Below are 20,979 nucleotides of genomic sequence, written 5' to 3'. Positions count from 1 at the left end.
TTGCAGCAGACAAATCTGCAGCAACTGTCCTATCAAGTCAATATAGACAAAAATCTCTGAGGAATGTTTCCAGAACTTTGTTAAATGTATGCTATGAAAAATTAAGTCAAAAGAGGGTCCAACCCAATACCAGCAAGGTATACTTAATGAATTTTCCAGTGAGTATTCTCAGATGACCAATTTGGTCTTCCCAGCATCAATAGCACGTCTGTTTCTTGACATGTGAAGGCACCAACACTCATTCAGTAGCTTTGTCTAGAACAGCTCAGAGATGGTTAATACCCTCAGCTTAACAGTCACGGGACTCACAGGCCTTAAACGGAATCCCTCGATGACAGTCTGTTTCTTGCCTACAGGAGCCCTCTTAGACTTTCTAGCTGCTTTTCTGTTAATGCTAAAGTCAGGTTGCGAATACAAACTTTAAACTGAAAGAAAAACATCTTTCACAGCAATTTCTAGTTTGAATTTTCTACTTTTCAAGTTCATTTTATATCTCACCAATTAATCATCCTTGAGCATATAACACATGGTTTAAACCATCAGTACACCAAAAGAAATTTTAGCCTTTGTTCCTTATATAACAGCGAACACTATGAAGATGTTAAACACATCCAGTTTTTTGTTTTTTGCTTTTTTATTGGTGGGGTTGGGGTGATGGTGGTGATGGTGGTTATCAGCTTTCTCTGTTAAACTTGGTTTTCAGCTTATGATTTTGTGCATGCTCACACATGCATTTCATGTCTCGTATGACTCATAGGGAAGTGATGCATATTCCAATCAGTGATTCTATTAGATGATGATGATGATAAAATGGTGATAAAAAGTAAAAATAAAAATGTATAGAACATTTAAGTCTAAAAAAAGATACGAATATAATGCTGCAGAAAATCATTAATCTTGGGATTTTGAACATGATGGCAGTACATTAGAGGTCTCAAACTGGAAACATTACAGCTTAATAAAAGAGACGTGGAAACCATTTCAGTTTCTAGATAACTTAGAGTAAAATTACATTTATTGACTGGACAGGTGTTCTTGGTATGTGCTCTGTGTTCTAGTAGCTGCAGTTCAAACAGTGTATAAAAGACTAGAATCAAGTATAAAAACAAGTAAAGATTTTCTGCATCACCAAATTAATTATGCAATACACTGTTTGTGCGGCTGTAACTTTACAGCTGGGCTTCATTCTTGATGTTACAGTGTAAAAACTTCCACAAAAAATGTATTCCACCAGCAGAAAATCCATATTGCAATTAAAACATGTAGTAAATAAAACTATCAGTGAAAATGTGGCACTTCAAGCTAATTTTAAATCAAAAATTCAGGACAAAACCTTTTCCTGATCAGGTTAGCATTAGTTACCATGGTGATTTAGCCAGGTTAAAGGAGAGCCATTTTCATGACACTAACACATTAATAGATGAAGTCACAGAGAGAGGGGATAGACTGAAAGCGCAAGCTTTATACCCTTAGCTAGTCCCTCTTTTCAGGTGCAGCCACTTCTCTGACGACCCACCGAGACTGCTGCTGAAAGTCAACAGGGAGAAGCAGGAAGCATAGAGGGTGAGCTGTCACACCTGTGATGTCTAGATTGAAAAAATCAAGATGGTGATAATCAAGGTGCTTAAGTCAGGAGTTGCAGTCCATGACAGAAACACATTGCACAACACAGCTAGTAATATATTAATGATATCAGCAAACCTTGATTTTTTGGAAACATTACTGTCCTTTTTTGTAGTCAGAGATCACCAACATGCTGATATCATTATGTAAATATTAAATTAGGAAAAAAATACAGGAGAAAATACATACAAAGCTCAATTTAACACAAAAAATTGTGAATGTCCCCAATTGTTAGGAAACGTATCCCACTGCAAATATGAAAGAATTATGGAGTACACTGATTATTACTGATAGGGTGAACTGGTAAATGTGTTTACATGTCACTTGCACTCTAAGTTATGCTCTGATTTCTTCCTAAAGCAAGCAAGCACAGTACTGCCAGCTGTTTTACCACATGTTGAGAATGGCTGTCACGATGGTTTATGGAGAGAGATGATTTTATGTAGAAATGTGATTACGTATAGGCCTTTCTGCATAATCAGAGTTCCTCCAGCTGACCTCAAACTCTCACTGAATACGAACCTTTGAAAAAAAATCAGTAAAGTGTTTCAACAACCTGGATTTTCATAGTGTTTCATTTGCTACACTACAGAAGAAGCAAAATAAAAGCTCTAAATCATCCACTAGTAAAAGTGTTTGATATTGTGCCTGTTTGAGTGGTGGTAAAAAAACAAGACCAGTGGCACTTGATTGTGCATATCATTTTTTGTGTGAAACATCCTGTCATTCATTTCAATAAAATTAGCAGCCTGGAAATCACTGTGATTGGCTCATTTAACATTCATCTCACTACGATCCAACAGAATTATAAAGCTCTGATGATTTAAATCCAGGCACATCACAGCAGATCTAAGGGGACATTTCAGTGCATTGCTCTGTGTTTCTATAAAGATAAATTCTCATCTAAGAAGTGTCTGCCTATGTTATTTGAGGTGACCTGCTTATTCCTTGCTCCTCACTGTTTTCCATCCAAATCAAGTGATTTGTTACCAATAACTTGCAATTTGCATATTTGCTACTACCTTTAGGAATACTATTCTAGCCTCACATGTAGCCATACTTTTACTTTGTCTTAGTTTCATGATTTTTGATACATCAAAGCACTTAAATTAGTGCCATTATTTTTAAATAGATGTCAAAATAATACTACAGTTAAAATGGAAATAAACTGCAGTGCCACTATTATAAACTGCTTGTAAAGTAAACCAGGTTGATCTCACTACAGCTTCATGCAGATAATATATAGTAATGATAGAAGAAATCACACTGGATGAGCTGGAATGTGAATTTCCTTTCTGACTTTTTTAAGAATGACTCATTGGCATTCAGGATGTAGCGCCATGAGTGTGCTGGTGTGAGAGTCGGCATTAAAGTCAGCCATAATTAGGTTGGCATTCTTTTGACTGATCAGACTGACTCCCCTTAGGCTCCCACAGAAGTGCCTGAAGCAAAAGTTAGTCAGTAGCGTCTTCTGCACACACAGCATGCAGTGTCACAGCACTGACAAAGCTTATTACACAAAAAATACAAAGTTTTGAGATTCTTTGATACTTTGACGTCATTTCACTCTCATCCCTACCCTCGGTTTCACTCTACTCCTGTCTTGTCATGCTTCTTTCTTCTCTCAACGGAAACTTTTCTGAAAATGTGTTCCTTCTTATTCTGTTTACTTTGTGTACCACCTGTAGCCACTCAGCCATTTGTGCTCCACACGTTTATTGTTTATTTTTGTTGAAAGCATTACAGATCAAAAATAATGAGGTAGACAGGCAGTCACTGCAATTGTTAAAGACATACAAGGATCTCACCACTGATTCAATAGGAGTGTTAAGTTTTAAAGAGACTAGCAGGGGTCCATTTAAGAAATAGGAGCCTGGATGAAGGGAGACTAATTGCATCTGCAGGGGGAAAACACGTAGTGTAGTTAATTTCGTTAATATATTTAATAATAGGCAATTATAACAAATCCCACAGATGGTCCGTGTATGTTTTCTGTGTAACTTTAACAACTTAATCGCTTCAGTCTGAAAGAAAAAACATAGTTGTGACAAAAATATTGTGAACCCTTTGAGATTTTCTGCATAAATGTGGCTGCATATCATTGCATTCATAAATACAACCCAACTGTGTTACACATTGTGATTTATTTAGTGAAGACAATGATCTAATATTATGTATCTCTCAGAGGCAAAAGCATGGGAATGTTTGTTTCAGGTGACTGTGGATCAGACCTGCTCATTAGTTTTGAGGAATTTTAGTTCCTCAATGCTAATCTCAGGTTTCAGTGCTGAGCAGGTTCAAACTGGGATGTTGGTGGGTTTTCTTACGTGAATTCTTTGCTCCGTCAGATTTGTTTTCTTTGTTTGTTTCTTTGACCATTATTTGATAGAATAACTCATGTGCTGGGGGTCGTTGCGTTGTTGCTTGACATTTTAAACTCAGTTCATATACAGGTGTTTGCCTAATGTTTGCCTCTAGTATTTAGCGGTTTAATTCACAATTCATTATTTCATCCATGATGGAGAAAGCTCACCTGGCCTAGATGCTGGAAAATAAGCCCAAACCTTGATGCTACCACCACCTTGCCTAACCCTAACCAGAAACTTCTATTTTGATCTCTTTCTTTCATAAATCATTTGTCAAACAGCTTTCTGGCTCAATCACTTGACCTTTAGCTGCCCTGGATTGAAGACTATTGTTTTTGTTGTAGCCAGTGAAAGAGGGTTGTCCTTGCACAGGAGGTGCCCTGGGTTTGTGACGACCTCCCGGGCTATTATAAGCTTCATTTGTATTTCTTATTTGTACACAGTCTATCTAACAGTAAATTGGTGCAGTCTAAACTTTTTAGGCTCTATAACCCTTTCCATCCTGATACATGTGTTGTGAAAATCTAGCTGCCTTATATTCCTGTTCGTTAAATAGAAGTGGATTCTGATTTCACCTTTACATGAACTGCTGATCCCAGAGCTTTCCTACTTTTCACACTCACAGATTTATAGTGAAACACCTATTCCTCAATAAATACACAAATAAATAAATAGTATTTGCTTTATTTGTTTAACCATGGTCTCCTTATCTACTTTTATTGCGTGAACATCTTTTCTGGTTATATTTGTGTAGAAATATAGAAAACTGGAACTGCATGTTCATATTATGAATACTTAATAAAGGCTTATTTGTTATCTTTCCCTTCTTCCAGGTTGCCAACCTGCTGCGACTTTTCCAGATCCCTCAGATCAGCTATGCTTCAACCAGTGCCAAGCTAAGCGACAAGTCCCGCTATGACTACTTTGCCCGCACCGTGCCCCCCGATTTTTACCAGGCTAAAGCCATAGCAGAGATCCTACGTTACTTTAACTGGACATACGTATCGACAGTGGCATCAGAAGGTGACTACGGTGAGACTGGCATTGATGCTTTCCAACAGGAAGCTCGTGCCCGGCAAATCTGCATTGCCACCTCGGCCAAGGTGAGCCGCTCCATGAGCCGGTGGAGTTATGAAAACGTGATCCGCTCCCTGCAGCAGAAGTCCACCGCCAAGGTGGTCATTCTGTTTACCCGCAGCGAAGATGCCCGTGAACTGCTGGTAGCAGCCAACCGCATGAATGTGACCTTCACCTGGGTGGCAAGTGATGGCTGGGGAGCCCAGGAGAGCGTGGTGAGGGGAAGTGAAGCTGTGGCAGATGGGGCGTTCACCATTGAACTTTCCTCCTATCAAATTCCCAAGTTTAATGATTACTTCACCTCCTTACATCCATACAACAATACCAGGAATCCCTGGTTCAGAGAGTTTTGGGAAAACCAGTTCCAGTGCAGCCTCCATGATCTAGGCTGTGGGAAACACTCGCTCCGGGAGGTTCCATTTCAACCAGAATCCAAGATCATGTTTGTAGTGAATGCTGTCTATGCAATGGCTACTGCCTTACATAACATGAGGCAAGCCTTGTGCCCAAACTCCACCAAGGTGTGCGATGCTCTTAAACCTGGCAATGGACGAAAATTTTACAGAGACTATATTCTCAAGGTCAAAATTGATGGTGAGTGAATCTTAATGAACTAACATTACTTAAGCAAAGCTTTAAAGAAATATGTTTGTCATTATTTGAACATCTGTATATAAAACTAAATATAACTTCAGGTACCAATGCATGTACTAGATGGTGCCAGATTGAGTTAAATCAATTTAGATTTCCATAAAATGTTAAATTTAAGACTAAGTCTGCATGTTTATTCGCTGCACCCAGAGAACATTTCTATAATGATTCAATTAGCAGAGATGAAACAATTTCCTCACCCTTGTGCTCGGAGGCTGCTTTTGTCATGCATGCAAGTGTGAAAAGAGCAATGGATTATTCAGTTTAAAACAAAACAGACACAGCTTAAAAAATATCACTTGTTTCCTGCTTGTCTACACAAAGCTGCAGCACAAAACAAGTGTCAACTACTGTAACAGCATCACTTCACACACATCGTAAGTGATTGGCTTTCCAATATAAATGCTCCTACTTGTGCAAATTAGCTTTGATTTATGGAAATACTGACATTTTCATTGATATGAGATAAATGCGGACCGCCGTGTTTGTATCCAGCTGTGCTGGATTTCACGATTTCTAAATTAAAAAAAACATAAATAAATAAATAATAAAATACCCAAAGGATTTTTACTATCCAGAGAATTAAAATTGGATGAAAGGCCTTAAATTAGTCTATCCCATGAGACACTGCAACACTCTAAGGAGAAAACACACAAAAACAGGTGGACCACTAAAATCATTACGTGTGATAGATATGTAGGCTGTAAATGAAAATATTGAATGAGGAACCCTACAGTGTATGTAAAAGAATGGCTGTTTAGCACAGTAATCAGACTGAAGCAGTTACTTGATTGTAATTTTATTAACTGTAATTTTAGGAAATAATAAGTTGAGTAATATATTAGTATTATAACTTTTAATAATAAGATTAAATGAGTAACGGTGATTAAAAATTGACCTCATACTCCAGTAAACAATAAAAGGCATGATTTACAACCTTTTAACATCTTATTTAAATAAATGAGAAAATAGCAGGTAGATTAACCAGTACTGAAAATTATCACTAACAGCTGGCCCAAGCACTAATTTTCATATGCAGGTAACCTTTCAATTTTTTAGATGATAGCTCATTTCTGCTTTGATTTCCATGAATTTACATTTTGCCATATAAGGTCCTGTGTGTTCTGAATCTCCATCCTATTGTTCCATCCAGGAACAGACTCAGACTGTGACTTCCATCATGTAAATTGCCAGTTTGCACCTGTGTCCTTTCACAGTCATGGAGTCTATATTGAGGGGCAAATATTAAAAGATAAGCCTCTCCTTTCAGAACAAACAGAATGAGTTGCATAACATATGAGTTCACAGTCCACACTGTTGTTGCTCCAAAACAATTGAATAGTTAAAATGTTACAAAGTTGACCAATTTAGATATTTATACCTTACATTTTATACCGTAGTCCCAAACTCTTTATGAATCTCTTACATCTGTTACTATTACATATTATTTTTTCTCTATTCCTTTCAGCCCCCTTTCGTCCTCCAGACAGAGACAATATAGTCCGCTTTGATACTTTTGGAGACAGCCTTGGTCGTTACAACATTTTTCACTATCACAAAGACGGGGAACGCTATGTCTACCGTAAAGTCGGCTACTGGGCTCAAAGCCTGAGCCTGAACCACAGCCTGATTCCCTGGCCTGGTGATGTTGTGCCCACCTCCCAGTGTAGTGACCCCTGCAGGAAGAATGAGGTGAAGAGTATGCAGCCGGGAGATGTGTGCTGCTGGATCTGTATCCCCTGTCAGCCCTACCAGTACTTGCACGATGAGTTTACCTGTGCTGACTGCAGCTTTGGACAGTGGCCCCTGGCCAACCTGACAGGCTGTTATGATCTGCCTGAGGAATACATCCGCTGGGAAGACGCTTGGGCCATTGGCCCTGTCACCATTGCATGTCTAGGGATCATGTGTACACTCTTTGTTATTGGCCTCTTCCTTAAACACAATGAGACACCAGTAGTGAAGGCTAGTGGACGTGAGCTCTCCTACATTCTTCTGCTTGGAGTGCTGATGTGCTATTGCATGACATTCATCTACATCGCCAAACCTTCCACAGCTGTTTGCACGCTACGCCGGCTAGGCTTAGGCACCTCTTTTGCCGTTTGCTACTCAGCCCTCTTAACCAAGACCAATCGCATTGCTCGGATCTTCAGTGGAGTGAAGGATGGAGCCCAGAGGCCTCGTTTTATCAGCCCAGCTTCCCAGGTTGCCATCTGTGGTGCTCTGATCTCTTGCCAGCTGGTAGTGGTGGTGGTCTGGCTGCTGGTGGAGACCCCAGGGGTGAGGAAGGAAGTGAACCCAGAGAGGAGAGATGTGGTCACCCTGAAGTGTAACAGCAAGGACTCCAGCATGCTCATGTCTCTCACTTATAACTGCATCCTCATTATCCTCTGCACAGTCTACGCCTTCAAAACCCGCAAATGCCCCGAGAACTTCAATGAGGCCAAGTTCATCGGCTTTACCATGTACACCACCTGCATCATCTGGCTGGCTTTCCAGCCCATTTTCTATGTTACTGCCAGTGACTACAGGGTGAGTTAACTGAGCTTATACCTGCTCCTCGAGCAGCCACACACAGCCCTTTTAATGGAAGTTGGGGAATGCACAGACTTCTTACTATCACTGACTGTTAATTAATTCTTCTCTAAATCACACACATGGGATGATAATCATTTGCAATAAATTATTTATTCAGATGGCTTTAGATTTCTATAGTCTGACCAGAATACATCCTTGTAGATAATGATAATTTTGTCTGGGCTTGAATTTGAATTTTATATGCAATGCCAGTTAATATCGATTCAGTTGTCAGCAATATCTGCATTGCCTGTGGCTCCCAACAATATGTATTCTTTATTACAGTTGCTTCAATTTTTTATGATTATCAGCACACTTTCACTACCTTATTTTACCTCTAATGTTTAAATAATAACGTGGGGAGTGAGAGCAACCCATTAATGAGACTATGCACCTCATGTAAAACTTTAACAGAACTTCAAAGATAGATCCTCTCTGGGGAAAATGTGCTGTGCGCTATGGTTTTGGTTACATTGTTTTCACTCTCATTTTATACACTACTTATGATTAAATGAAATAACTGGCAGGCAGACAGCCAGCCAGACATCTGCTGAATAGGATCATACACTAAACTGATAGAATTTCAGAGAAAAGGTGGCCTGAGTTGTGTGGGTTCATCCCACTGGGATCTGAACAACGTGCAATGAGACAGAGGCAGAAGGGAGAAAGACAGCGGAACCTCCTGACACAGCTGCCTCTACAGAAACATGGCGAAGACAGGCTAGACCATGAGGGCTGCTAGGGAACTGAAAGTCCCTGTGTGTCCCTGTGCGTAGCTGTGTGGAATGGAGTGTGAAAGACTGGGCTGCTGAGTCCCAGCTGTGCTTTCTGTCTTGGGACTGTAGTGAGGCTCAGAGGAACCCTTCCTCCAGGCCCCGTAGGCAACGCAATTCGCAGCCTGAACAGGCTCATCAGATAGACGCAAATCTCCCCTTTGACCGATGAATAATTACTGAAGCAACTGAGTTGGCACAGTGTCTCTAGTTTTTCACAGGCAGGGACACATTACCAGCGTTCTCCTTGCTTTACACTTCTTCTCAAATTGTTGTCACAGCCTGATGCAAACCTCCAGCTGAATAACAAATACAGATCTGTAGTAGGCAGTCATGAAATGTTAAACTAAGCTAAATACAATCTACTGAGCCGTGAATAACACATTTGATTACCAAATGAAATATTTAAGATGCTCTCCACACCGCTGGGGGAAGAGGGCTCCTCTCTTATGCCAGAGCTGGTCATCTCAGCAGCAAATGCAAACTAATTAAATAGCTACTACTGTTAAAATTCAAAGTGCTTCTATAAAATCACCGAAGGCTACAGAAAATACTTAAAGTAACTACTGCTTGTGAAGTCTATCAAGAAGTGTGTTTAGACAGACCTTTCCTAAATTTGATTTCCTTCAGCTCCAAACTCCATCCATTCGCTTCCGCGTATCCCTTTCAGGGTCGTGGGGGGCGCTGGAGCCTATCCCAGCTGTCTTAGGGTGAGAGGCAGGGTACACCTGCCTTCAGCTAAAATTAGTGTAACACCACTAAATATATAGTCACCATATAGATATATAGATAGACACAATCAAACTAAGCAAGAGGTGAACCACAAATTCCTTGAATACCAAACGCATAGCAAGTAACTGTTCACTGTCCAAAGTTTAAAGTTCAGCAGTTTGAAAAACAAACAAAAAAACCCTCTCTCGACATCTAAATATCGAATAAATCTTAAACTGATCTTTAAATTACTTGTGACTTTAGCAAATTCGGCATCCATGCCAGACTTGGAAGCTTTTCAATAAACGCACAGTAAAACCTGCAATAAAAAGGAGGAATTTCATCTCTCATCTCCGAGGGCCTCTGTAGGAATTAAGTTAGCTGAACACAGACACAGAGACAATGCTGTATTTGTGCAACAAAAACAGCAGCATCAAAGGTCAACACAGCGAAAAACAAGGTTGAAGAGAGACTGTAGCAGCCATGCTCTATATCCTGCCCGCCACACTCCAGAATATAACACATCTGGGGAAATATAAGGGGAAAAGCAGATTCCTTCTTCCTTGTGCTCTTTCACTGCAACAACTTGTGAATTATTAAAACCACTTAACAGGTTATTTCTATGCAGTATTGTCCATGGTGTTATTCAAAACCAAACGTATTTAGCCTTTGTCCACGTTGGGATTGGTGAGATTATTATTTTTAAACAGCCGCCTTGCATCCGTACGTTACACTTACTCCATGTTTTCAAAACTACAGTTTAGATATATAGTGAAAAAATGGGAATCTGAGGCTTTGTGAATTTACATTACAACACAGCACCTGAGCCTGTCAGTGTGCACTGTATTTCAAAGGTGGTGTGAGGAGAATCTTAATGTTGAATTCACTGCAGATGGCAACTTAGAAAACTCGATGCAACTAAAGGTCAGTTTAGTGATATAGCTGTTTCACACTACATGGTACATGACCACACATAGTGATTAACCACTATGTTTCAAAAGTGTGAAATACAGTATATATATCAATAATTTTTCTTGATTAGTCATAAAATCTATATTCAAGTCATGAATTTACAGAGAGAGTAATAATAATAATTAAACAATATCCCTTAAAAATAAACCAGGTAAACTGACGCTGTGCCAGTTACATCTCTGTCTCAACTCGCATAGCTTTTTCTGTGGAGCTGTCAGTGCACAGCATCACACTTGGTACCCACAATATTTTAATATCGACATTAGCATTCAGGTTGATGACAGACACCTGCTGCGTCTTGCGAAAAAGAAATGCACCTGCCATGTTGCTGTGTTATATCTTCTCACTGAGAAAAGCTAAAAAGAAGACTGTGAAAGCGTTGGAAAGCAAGAAGCAGACTGAAGATGCATAGCAAGATGTGGGCAGGGTGAGTCGAAAAGGAGCGAGGGTTATGCAGTTGATTGACAAGCAAATAAACAGATCGCTTAACACCTCTAGTTAGAAATCCCAGCTGATAAACAATCCCCTTCCTCCTCTGTAGCACCTGGCTTTGATTCTGAATTATGAAAGACGTACTTATCATTTCTTTTCTGACTTCAGGGGTTTTTTTCTGCTCAGAATGAATACTCTTGAGCTGCAAAAATGGTCCTCCATATACAGAGTTAGCAACTTTCGAGCGTTTTCAACCACAGGTGTGAAATTAAGAGTAGCACTTCTAAGGTATATGGGAATTCCCTCAACGCTTGGCAATCTAGAAATGTGACTTTACTTTTCTCTTACTGTACATGTTTTTGTACCTCTGAAACACAACAGTTTGGAGTTTCAGGAGTAAAATTATTACCTTTTGTTTTTTTGTTTCCTCCTCCAGGTACAGACCACTACCATGTGTATCTCGGTCAGTCTCAGTGGGTCGGTGGTACTGGGTTGCCTCTTTGCTCCCAAGATCCACATCATCCTGTTCCAGCCACAGAAGAATGTCAGTACACTCAGGGTGAACACCACCCGCTTCAGTGTAAACACCGGCCCCGGCTCCAGTTTTTCTCAAGGTACCACCCAAGATACAGCAAAACTCGTGAAACTGAAACAAATATTAAATAATAATAATACAATTGATATTATTATGAAAATATTGGTACATGCTTTATCACTGTGTCACACTTGTCTGTCATACTTCTGACACTGGGAGTTATACGTAACCTTTTTTTTGTCTTTTTTAAGTCATACATAATAAAAAAACAAAAAACCAAACAAAACCTTTTAAAATACCAAAAATGGCCCCATACAAGAAAATCCCTGATGGTGCAGATCTGGTGTAGCCAAAAATAAATTAATAAGTTTAATAAGTAAATAAAAAATCCAAGTCTGTTTATTTAGAACATTTCTATAAGATTTGAACAGAATGTGTAATTGCAGGAGCGCTGTGTTATTATGATAATTAAGTGAAAATACAGTGCTTCAATATACATATCATAAGTAGAAAAAACCAAGCTGCATTGCATTCCACATCATCCATGAGTTAATTATCATGCTTCAAAGGGGCATCTGGGACCCAGGTGCCCCTTTGGGTTGTTACATAGTACAGTAATTTTGGCTTATATCACAAACTGTAACTACACTGCTGACATTACACAAAATATCCTATTTTTTATGTTTTGCAGCATCGGCCTCCAATGTTGTTCCAACAGTGTGTAATGGACGGGAGGTGGTGGACTCCACAACATCCTCTTTGTGAAGATCAGCTGAGTTATATTTTATTTTATTTTTTGCCAAGCATTGTAAACAAAGTTATATAATCACTAGTCCTGAGTCAGGTGTCTCAGATATCGAAGAGGTCACACAGATGATCGTCCTGACTTTGTTGTCCTCAAAGTGCTGTGAGTACAATGTCCCGATTATTTTCTTTTGTTCTTTTACTCGTAGCATATTTTAAATGAGATGCCAATAAAGTCGCATATAGCCCTTGTTTTTGAGGATTTTACTTGCAACAATGGAGTAAATTATAGTAAATCTGTTAAATGTAATATATACAAGACGTTTTTAATGTAGATTCTGGTGAACCAGTTTGTGCTTTCTTGTAATTTATGTAAATAAAATGTGTTTTTTATTAAAACTGAAATGATTCAAAGTCTGTTTCTTTGCACGTCATATTGAGATTAATATTGTAGAGGGTAACATATGCAAAAATACATTGCCAATAATCTAAAAATGTGAAATAAACCTTCAATTTTCAGTAGCCAAATCAGTAAAATATACTGTAAATATGCTGTCATGTTATGTTATAACATGAAATTTTCACCCTCGGCAAGTGCAGGATTCATCTAAATGCAAAACAGAGTACACATATGCAGTGTTTTTGCACTGTGCCTCTCATTTCCCCTAACTCCAGTAATTTATTCACAGGACTATGCAAAGCACTGATGTGACCAAAAGAACATTTTGGGACTCAGTGTCTTATTTATCTTCACACTTGGACAAAAGAAGCAACCCAGCAATGAATACAAAGGTCAACTTTCACGACTCTTTAAAATAATAGTGTGCAAATCAAACCTCCATCAGCTGGGATCTGAAATCTATGCTGCCCAAATTTTAACAGCTTAAATCTACACCATCTGCCTAGACCAAACAGCCACTGAAATGAGAATTACCTGCACAAATATCATCTGTTGACATGGGATAAAATTCGCCAAAGCTGTCCTGGCCCTGGCCCATACAGTATCAACGATTTAACACTGCCATCTTGTGTCCACTTTTTTTTTTTCATTTGTCTTAATTTGACCAACATGCACGCAGCTTTGGGGTTTTTCCAAATATAGAACATTTCCATATGAAGGAAGTCAATGAATAATTGCAGTTCTGCTTCAGTAGATCTGCTCAGTGAACATCATCAAATTGCTGTTTTTACGTGGGACAGGCCAAACATGCTGTTCCTTACTGTGAAAGACAGGCTCGCAATATATCAAGCATATTATCAAGACACAGACGCAATTTTGTGGGGGTAATTAATTTTCGGTAGTGCCTGATTGTGCAATGCAGTTGATTGCAGCAATCCCGTTAAACTCTTAAACTGATAGTCTCACCCTCATGAGGAAAACCACCACTGTACATGTAGCTCATTAATTTTAGTTCATCATGTTAGGCAGCTTTTAAACTGTCTTTCTGGATTTTTATTAAGTTAAGTTACAACTAAACTGCTTAAGAGACAAAGATTATCCAATATGTTTGTCTAACCCTTGGACAAACACAAAGGACACATGGTACCCTGCTGTACATACACTCAACAATCCCTTTATTAGGTTGCTAGAAATAAACATGTATACATGGCACAGACATGTATACATGTCTACACAACAAATTTCCCAAGTGTGGGACTAATAAAGGTTATCTTATCTTATCTTTTCTTATCTTATGCATGCTATTGACTTATTAGAGTAGTTGAAAAGTGGCTGATGAGTGTAAACTGTACATTAATGAATTGTCACACACCACCACCACCAAATTTTTTTCTCTGCAACCTATTCACTCCATAATTCTAGCATAAAATATGTATATAAGTTTAAAAAAATGACTGCAATAATTTTTTCATCGACTTGCAGTAAGTGTAACGTGTTCAATCTCACACTATACTGAACTGGAAACATCAGGTAATTAATATTTTTGCTTAGCAAGACTGTTTGCTAGGTTTTTTTAAGTTAAGGGAGCTATGAAAATGATATTATATAGCAATTTGCTACTACATAAAATTCTATAAATATAAAAATATTTAAGCTAATATATAAAATATATTTTCCATGAAAATCCGAAAAAGAAACGCACAGTTGTGAAGCTCCTACTGTTGTTAATCTTTGAAGGGAAAGCAACGTGATTAAACCTTTGAGAAAATACCTCTGTTATATTATATAGCAATAGGTAGGGCACAAATAGTCACAGAATTTAAAAGACCAGTTAATTTTGGCCTTGGTGAAAGGCACAAACGAGCCTCACACCGGACTCAGCTAGCTAGGTGGCGGTATAGCCATTTGTTCGCTCCGTTGACTCCAGCAGCAGAGGAGGAGGAGGGCACAACTCAGCTCCAGCACTTCCGCGTTTTGTAAAGTGATTGTAAACTTACAGAAAATCATAGACACTCACTTACAGCCGGTGTTCTGCTTTGGTGACGAGGAACATCTTTGAGTCTGCTGTTAGCATCATTTATCGTTACAAGGTGAGTCCCGTAAACAGGGAAATTCTTGTTGTTTTTATGATAAATAACAAGGGGCGGAGCTGGTTCAGTGTCTGCGCTGCTCCAAAACATATCAAAACTACTGTTGCAGTGTCGGGTGTTGTTTTTACTAATGGCAGATAGTCTGTAATTATCGGTAACGGATGTGTGGGGAGTACTTCGGCTTGTTCTGATGAACAGTCAGAGATGGCTGTATGAGCAGTGCAGGCATGCCCGAACTTGTCCAGTCATGATGTCCAGAGACCAAAGTGACAAGTTTGTGTGCAGGCCTTTCAGTTAGGACCATGGCACCAAAGAGACGAGCTGCTTCTGCTGCCAAGGCTGGTGGAAAGAAGGTCAAACAGGAGCCTGAAACACCAAAAGCCAAAGATGCCTTTACCTCTGCAAAGGAAGCCCTGCTGGCTGCAGGGCCACAAGTAAAAAGCAACAAGAAGGTGGATGAACACTGTTCATTGTCATCCTGTGGAGAGGTAGGACACGTGAAGTAGGGCTTGTTAGTGCAGGAGCAGAAAGCTGATTTTGATAAATGTTCTCTAATGTCTTCACCAGGTGTATGAGGATTATGACTGCATGCTCAATCAGACAAATATCGGACATAACAACAATAAGTTTTATGTCATCCAAGTTGTTAAAGCAAACAACAAGTACTATTCATGGAACAGATGGGGCAGAGTGGTGAGTTTATTCTACTTTTTTTTAAATGCATTTTGTTCTGTTAATTCATGTACACGCCCACACTATATATATATATATATATATATATATGAGAGACTTTTTCTAAAGGGCTTGGGGGGAAAAAAGCAGACATTATTGATTTTTAACCCCAAATGCTTATTGCTGTGTGTTGACATATTAGCGTCACTGTTAGTGCTTCATTTCTAACCTGGTTTCAGGGGGAAGTCGGGCAGAGTAAACTTAGTTCGCCCTTTGATAAGGCTGAAAATGCTGTCAAGGACTTTGAGAAGAAGTTTAAGGACAAGACAAAGAACAACTGGAGCGACCGAATGAATTTTGTCTCTCACCCTGGGAAGTACACCTTGATAGAGGTGGATGGAGAGCAAGATGCTGAAATCAAGGTAATTTAAATAGCTGTATGATTGGATCAAGGAGCATTGAGCGTGGTTATGAAACCTCAAATCAATCACAGTATGAGAAGCAAAGTCTCTAAAAATAAATAAATAATGCAAATTCTTCAGCTGCGTCTCTAATATTTTAGACTTTTGACACTCTGTATGAGCTTTAGCAGAATCTCCCTGTGCGTTCTCTTGGACATTGCAGGTAGACTGTGTTGATGGCAAGCCAGCCCAGGTTGCAAAGAACGCCCTACCTTGTACCCTTGATGAAGCTACACAGAGCCTCATTAAGCTCATTTTCAGCAATGACATGTTCAAGGAGGCGATGGAATGTATGAACCTAGGTGGGTGTGTCTCACTTGTAAAAGTTTTCACACGACAGATCCAGTCTGCAAACACTCTTTGTATTTAAAATACCAGTTGTGTAATGTACCTGTGAAGCTGAAGTGGGTGCAGACTTTAAAAATACTCCTGTGTATTAAGCCTAACTTGTATTTCTAAGAACTGTAGGAAACAATAAAGAATGCGATGTAAATGATTAAACATTGTAACAAACAAAGGGTAAAGTCTACATCTGCATATCTTTCCTCATCTCAGCATTTTGGACATATATGATCAATGTTCTGGGCTTTGCTAGCTGCAGTTGGCAGAAAGCTAGAAAAGGCAAAAATGAGGAGATAAAACAGTAAAAGCAATCCCAGGCTTAAAACTCGATAGGCTTCTCTCTGTACCTTTGTCCTCTTTGTGCATCTGCATGTGTTTCATAGCTCTAAAAATAAGTGAATGCTGGCTTCTGGCTTCACACATTATTATGCTTAACCCACTACACCTCCATAACTTGTTTCCTGTGAAGACTTAATAGTAACTATCTGATTTGGTCTGAAAGATTGTGTGGTTTACGAGAGTGTCCTGTTTTGACTATACTTTTCTAAACCCTGAAATCAAAGTCGAAAGAAGGATCAATTGTGTAGTTTCCTCTATGAGCACGCTAATCATCTGAAAAAAAACTAACCTTACATTTTTGTTTCTCATTTGGAAACCTTTTAAATTGCACTAAAAACACTTTCTGACAAGTGTTTTTAGTGCAATCCTGGGTACAAAAATGATGAAAACATGCAATGATCTGCTTGAGAATTGTGTTTTTTTTTTTTTTGTATGTGGTTATTACGCAGACATCAAAAAGATGCCTTTGGGCAAGCTCAGCAAGGTCCAGATTGCAAAAGGCTTTGAGGTTTTGGAGGAGATTGAAGCTGCTATGAATCAAAAAAGTGGAAAAGGACATCTAGAAGAGCTTTCCTCAAAATTCTACACCACAATCCCACATAACTTTGGCAGGAACAGACCGCCTACTATTAATGACAAAGAGATTGTGGAGAAGAAAAAAGAGATGCTCTTGGTAAGATTTTCTGGTTCATAAATTAGAAGAAGCTTTTTCTCGCTGTGCTGTGTTCTCATTCCTAAAGTCTGTTCCCTGTTGCGTGGTTTTTACAGGTGCTGGCTGACATTGAGCTTGCCCAGACTCTGAAGTCAGAGACGGAGAAAGCTCAAGAAGAGATGATACAGACGGTTCCTCACCCTATAGACCAAGACTACAATTCTCTCAAATGCAAGCTGACTCTGATGGAAAAGAACACAGAAATGTTCAAGGTACTGTTTCTTATGTGACTAAATCTTATAAATACAAAGGTTTTGGACTGCTACTTATCTCAGATCTGCTATTTATGTTGTGTTTTATGCAATAGTAGCAGTGGTGTTATTTCCTTCTTTGTGTTTTCGCATTTGAAGATCATAGAAAATTACCTGAAAGCGACTTCAGGTGGCTATTCCAAACCAAAAATTCTCAATGTTTGGGAAGTCGATCGAGAGACAGAGGTAGGCACTACAGCCAGTTTTATTAAGTCAAACACAGAAAACGGGTGTCCTCTGACCGAAAGCACATGTTCCGCATTGCAGGGGCAGCGCTTTAATGACAACGATAATCTGGAGAATCGGCGTCTGCTGTGGCATGGTACAAACATAGCAGTGGTTGCAGCTATCCTGAAGAGTGGTCTGAGGATAATGCCCCATTCGGGAGGCCGTGTCGGTTGTGGTATCTATTTTGCCTCTGAAAACAGCAAGTCTGCATGTTACGGTAAGGCTAGAAGCAAGAAACAAGACAATTTTGGGTCTTTATTGGAGTCATAACATTGTACTTTTCACTTTCTGTCCATTTTCAGTGCGCCCTTCCAAAAATACAGGAGTGATGTTTCTCAGTGAGGTCGCCCTTGGCGAAGAGCATACCATTACCAGAGACAATTCTTCCTTGAGGAAGCCTCCGGCCGGGTATGATAGTGTGGTGGCACGAGGCATTGTCGAACCAGGTGCAGTACTTTTTAAGTTTTATACAGTAAAATAATACCTTTTATAAAGTAATATACAATGTCACAAAGTAAACTATCAGCATGTTGAGAGATCTGCGTGCCTTTTGTCCTTGAAATTGTTTGGCAGTTTGGAAGTTTAATATCCACTGGTAACTCATGACAAATTCATTAAAAGAAACTTGCTATTCATGTTATCAGATTATGTCAGTTTCCCCCAAATGAATAAAAATATAAACATTTGAAAATCAGAGTGGCAGTAGCTTTTTTGTGTGGAGCTTGCGTGATCTCCCTGTGCTCGCTGCCTTACCTCCAGCCCAAAGACATGCATGTTAGGTGAAATGGTGACTCTAAATAGGCTGCAGGTGTTCATGTAAGCACCTTGTGGCCTGTAGTGCACTTTGAATGATCAATTAGTCTGGAAAAGTGCAATATGAATGCCACCTCCTGTCTATTTTATTATATCACTTTGTGATTATTTGATCTCAGATCCGTCCAACGACATCTTCATCACCCTGGAGGGTAAGAAGGTTGCTGTGCCTCAGGGTAAGCCAATAAAGCAACCCCAGTTTTCTGATAGCCACTTCGGCAACAGTGAATATCTCATCTATAAAGAGAGTCAGTGCCGCCTTCGCTACCTGCTGGAGCTAAACATGTTTGGCTAATTCTAACCAAAGAAAAATGAAGGTCCTTTTGTTTGTTTCTTGTTGATGGACTTCCTACAGTCCTTCTGATAAGGCTATGGTCTAATGCAGTGAATGTGGATCTGTTCATTTTAGATGCACTTTTCTGTGCCTTACGCTTATGTTTGTGTAGTTTGCAAGTTTTTATATATACTTTAAAAAATGTAAAAATAATTTACAATGAAGAGCATGGTGATCTTTGCACATTTTTGTTTTTGAATTGAATTAGTGGTTCTCAAACTGGAGGGCTGGACTACAGTGTGAAAAATGTAAAGTGAAAACTGATTTCAATTCATGTGATTTTGTTTTTTCTTTTTTAAGAAAAAAAAGTAAAGTTCAACTTTTTAGTTGTTGAGAAGCAGTGGATGACTTCTTACAGCTAATGAGGTGGAGCCCGCCAGTTTGAGAACCATTGAATTACATATTGAACCTCATGTTCTGTTTGGCATCTCAGTTCTGTTTCTATAGGGTTTACATATTTGCATACGCATCATTTAGTCTAAGTGACAACGAAGGACACAGTCCTGTGCTTCAGAAAGAAAGGGTCTTGAATGTGCACTTATATATGCATTTTGAGTAGTGATAAATAAAGATTAACTGGTGTGGGAAAGAGGCATAAATGGTACCTATACAAAGACATATTTATGAAACTGTAAAATGCAAATTTTAGGTAACATTGAAGAACTGTTACAAATGTAAGAATGTTTCAAGGAGTTTTCTGCTTTGTAAGCCAGTCCCACTATGCCTTCTTGGTTTATTCCAAATACAACCACATGGTGTCATTAATGAGAAACTCCATTTTAGATTAAAAAAAATGTTTGTAGTAATGCACTATGACATTACTTGAATATAGAATATACTGAAGTGCCACTGCAACATCTCTTATTATGAAGGCAATTAGTTATAATGATGCCATAATGGTAATGCACTACACATTCAGTGGAAGCAAAGCTGACTGATTGTAAACAAGTAATCCATAAATAAAGAATAAATCATCTAAAATGTTTACTGGTTGTTTGGATATCTTGTCTTTCGAATTGATAATGTTTCTCATATAATGCTCTGTTTATGTGTTATGTAGAGTGCTTAACAAATTTATTAGTCCACCACCCAATGTAACGATTATTCCACCAGTATCTGCAGACCTTTTCATCGGACTAATATTTTTAATGCTAAAGTAAAGTTATTGTTATTATCTGTGAATTTATCCAAAAATGTATAATTTTACAGAAAAGTGGAAAATGTAGTAGAGCATATTGGTGAAGATTAAGATCCCAGATTACAGTTACTTACTTAGATTTGTGACAAGAAAAAATAGTTTTAGTGGTTGAATGTTATCCTTGATTAATTCTCAGAGAGGTCCGGTGTGTCAGCTTAAAAATGTAATTTTTAAAATATTTTTTTTTAGTTTCAAACATGTTTTTTTTTGTGTATGTATTTGTGGTTTCTTTTTTATAATAGGTGGTTTAATTATTTTTTTAAGCACTGTATTTGTTATTGCAAAGGGTTTAAAGGACTCATTTTGCAAGATACTACTCACATTTTGCTTGCTGCAAACACTGCTTATCATTTATTTATTAATGTTTAGGAAAGTTCGTATTATGTGAGTGATGTTCTCTACAGGTATACTATAATCCAGCTCAATGAAACATATAGTTTAAGATGTATGAATTGTTTTTGGAGTAGATGACCTAAGATCCAGTAAATTAAAAATATTTAAAGTCAAATAGATGTAAAAAGAAAACAGTTGCAGTGCCAACGTAAGCTACATTAAAAACAGAAATAAATCTTTGAACTGGTGGCTGTTAGGACCCAGGAGAGACTGGGCTCTGGAGGAAGACAGAGGAGTGTGTGTCCGCTTGAAAAAACAAAAAACACATCACTCACACAATCACAC

General features: G+C 38.6%; 2 protein-coding genes across 3 annotated transcripts in view; both read left to right on the top strand.

Annotated features, from left to right (window-relative positions):
* The window catches only part of grm2a (glutamate receptor, metabotropic 2a), a 34,583-nt gene extending 21,788 nt beyond the window's left edge, over positions 1 to 12,795 (top strand). Inside the window, exons 3-6 of the mRNA XM_063474149.1 lie at positions 4,823 to 5,660; positions 7,186 to 8,249; positions 11,619 to 11,796; positions 12,409 to 12,795. Coding sequence (XP_063330219.1) covers positions 4,823 to 5,660; positions 7,186 to 8,249; positions 11,619 to 11,796; positions 12,409 to 12,482 — 2,154 coding nt within the window. The 3' untranslated portion in view covers positions 12,483 to 12,795. The remainder of the gene's footprint in view (positions 1 to 4,822; positions 5,661 to 7,185; positions 8,250 to 11,618; positions 11,797 to 12,408) is intronic.
* A 2,002-nt stretch (positions 12,796 to 14,797) lies between these two features.
* On the top strand, positions 14,798 to 20,070 carry parp3 (poly (ADP-ribose) polymerase family, member 3). Of its 2 annotated transcripts, XM_063474150.1 has the most exons (11): positions 14,798 to 14,951; positions 15,237 to 15,439; positions 15,519 to 15,644; positions 15,863 to 16,045; positions 16,248 to 16,386; positions 17,215 to 17,438; positions 17,534 to 17,689; positions 17,828 to 17,914; positions 17,996 to 18,173; positions 18,259 to 18,402; positions 18,889 to 20,070. In XM_063474150.1, exons 2-11 carry the CDS (start codon positions 15,254 to 15,256, stop codon positions 19,062 to 19,064), a joined length of 1,599 nt encoding a protein of 532 aa, XP_063330220.1. In that variant the 5' UTR covers positions 14,798 to 14,951; positions 15,237 to 15,253; the 3' UTR covers positions 19,065 to 20,070. The 2 variants fall into 2 exon arrangements, with proteins under 2 accessions (XP_063330220.1, XP_063330221.1); XM_063474151.1 differs by lacking the exon at positions 14,798 to 14,951 and having other exon boundaries at positions 14,981 to 15,439.
* Positions 20,071 to 20,979: the final 909 nt, after the last annotated feature.

This window comes from Pelmatolapia mariae, linkage group LG5 (genome assembly GCF_036321145.2).
Source record: "Pelmatolapia mariae isolate MD_Pm_ZW linkage group LG5, Pm_UMD_F_2, whole genome shotgun sequence".
NCBI lineage: Eukaryota > Metazoa > Chordata > Actinopteri > Cichliformes > Cichlidae > Pelmatolapia > Pelmatolapia mariae.
Note: the sequence above shows the minus strand (reverse complement) of the source record. Positions and strands in the feature narration are given on the sequence as shown.

Bases quoted from the DNA above. Each gene is read 5' to 3' on its own strand.
- parp3 (XM_063474150.1), top strand. From the start codon at position 15,254: ATGGCACCAAAGAGACGAGCTGCTTCTGCTGCCAAGGCTGGTGGAAAG. The intron at 16,046-16,247 runs GTAATTTAAATA...TGGACATTGCAG, and splicing joins AGCAAGATGCTGAAATCAAG to GTAGACTGTGTTGATGGCAA. The intron at 17,690-17,827 runs GTACTGTTTCTT...TCGCATTTGAAG, and splicing joins AGAACACAGAAATGTTCAAG to ATCATAGAAAATTACCTGAA.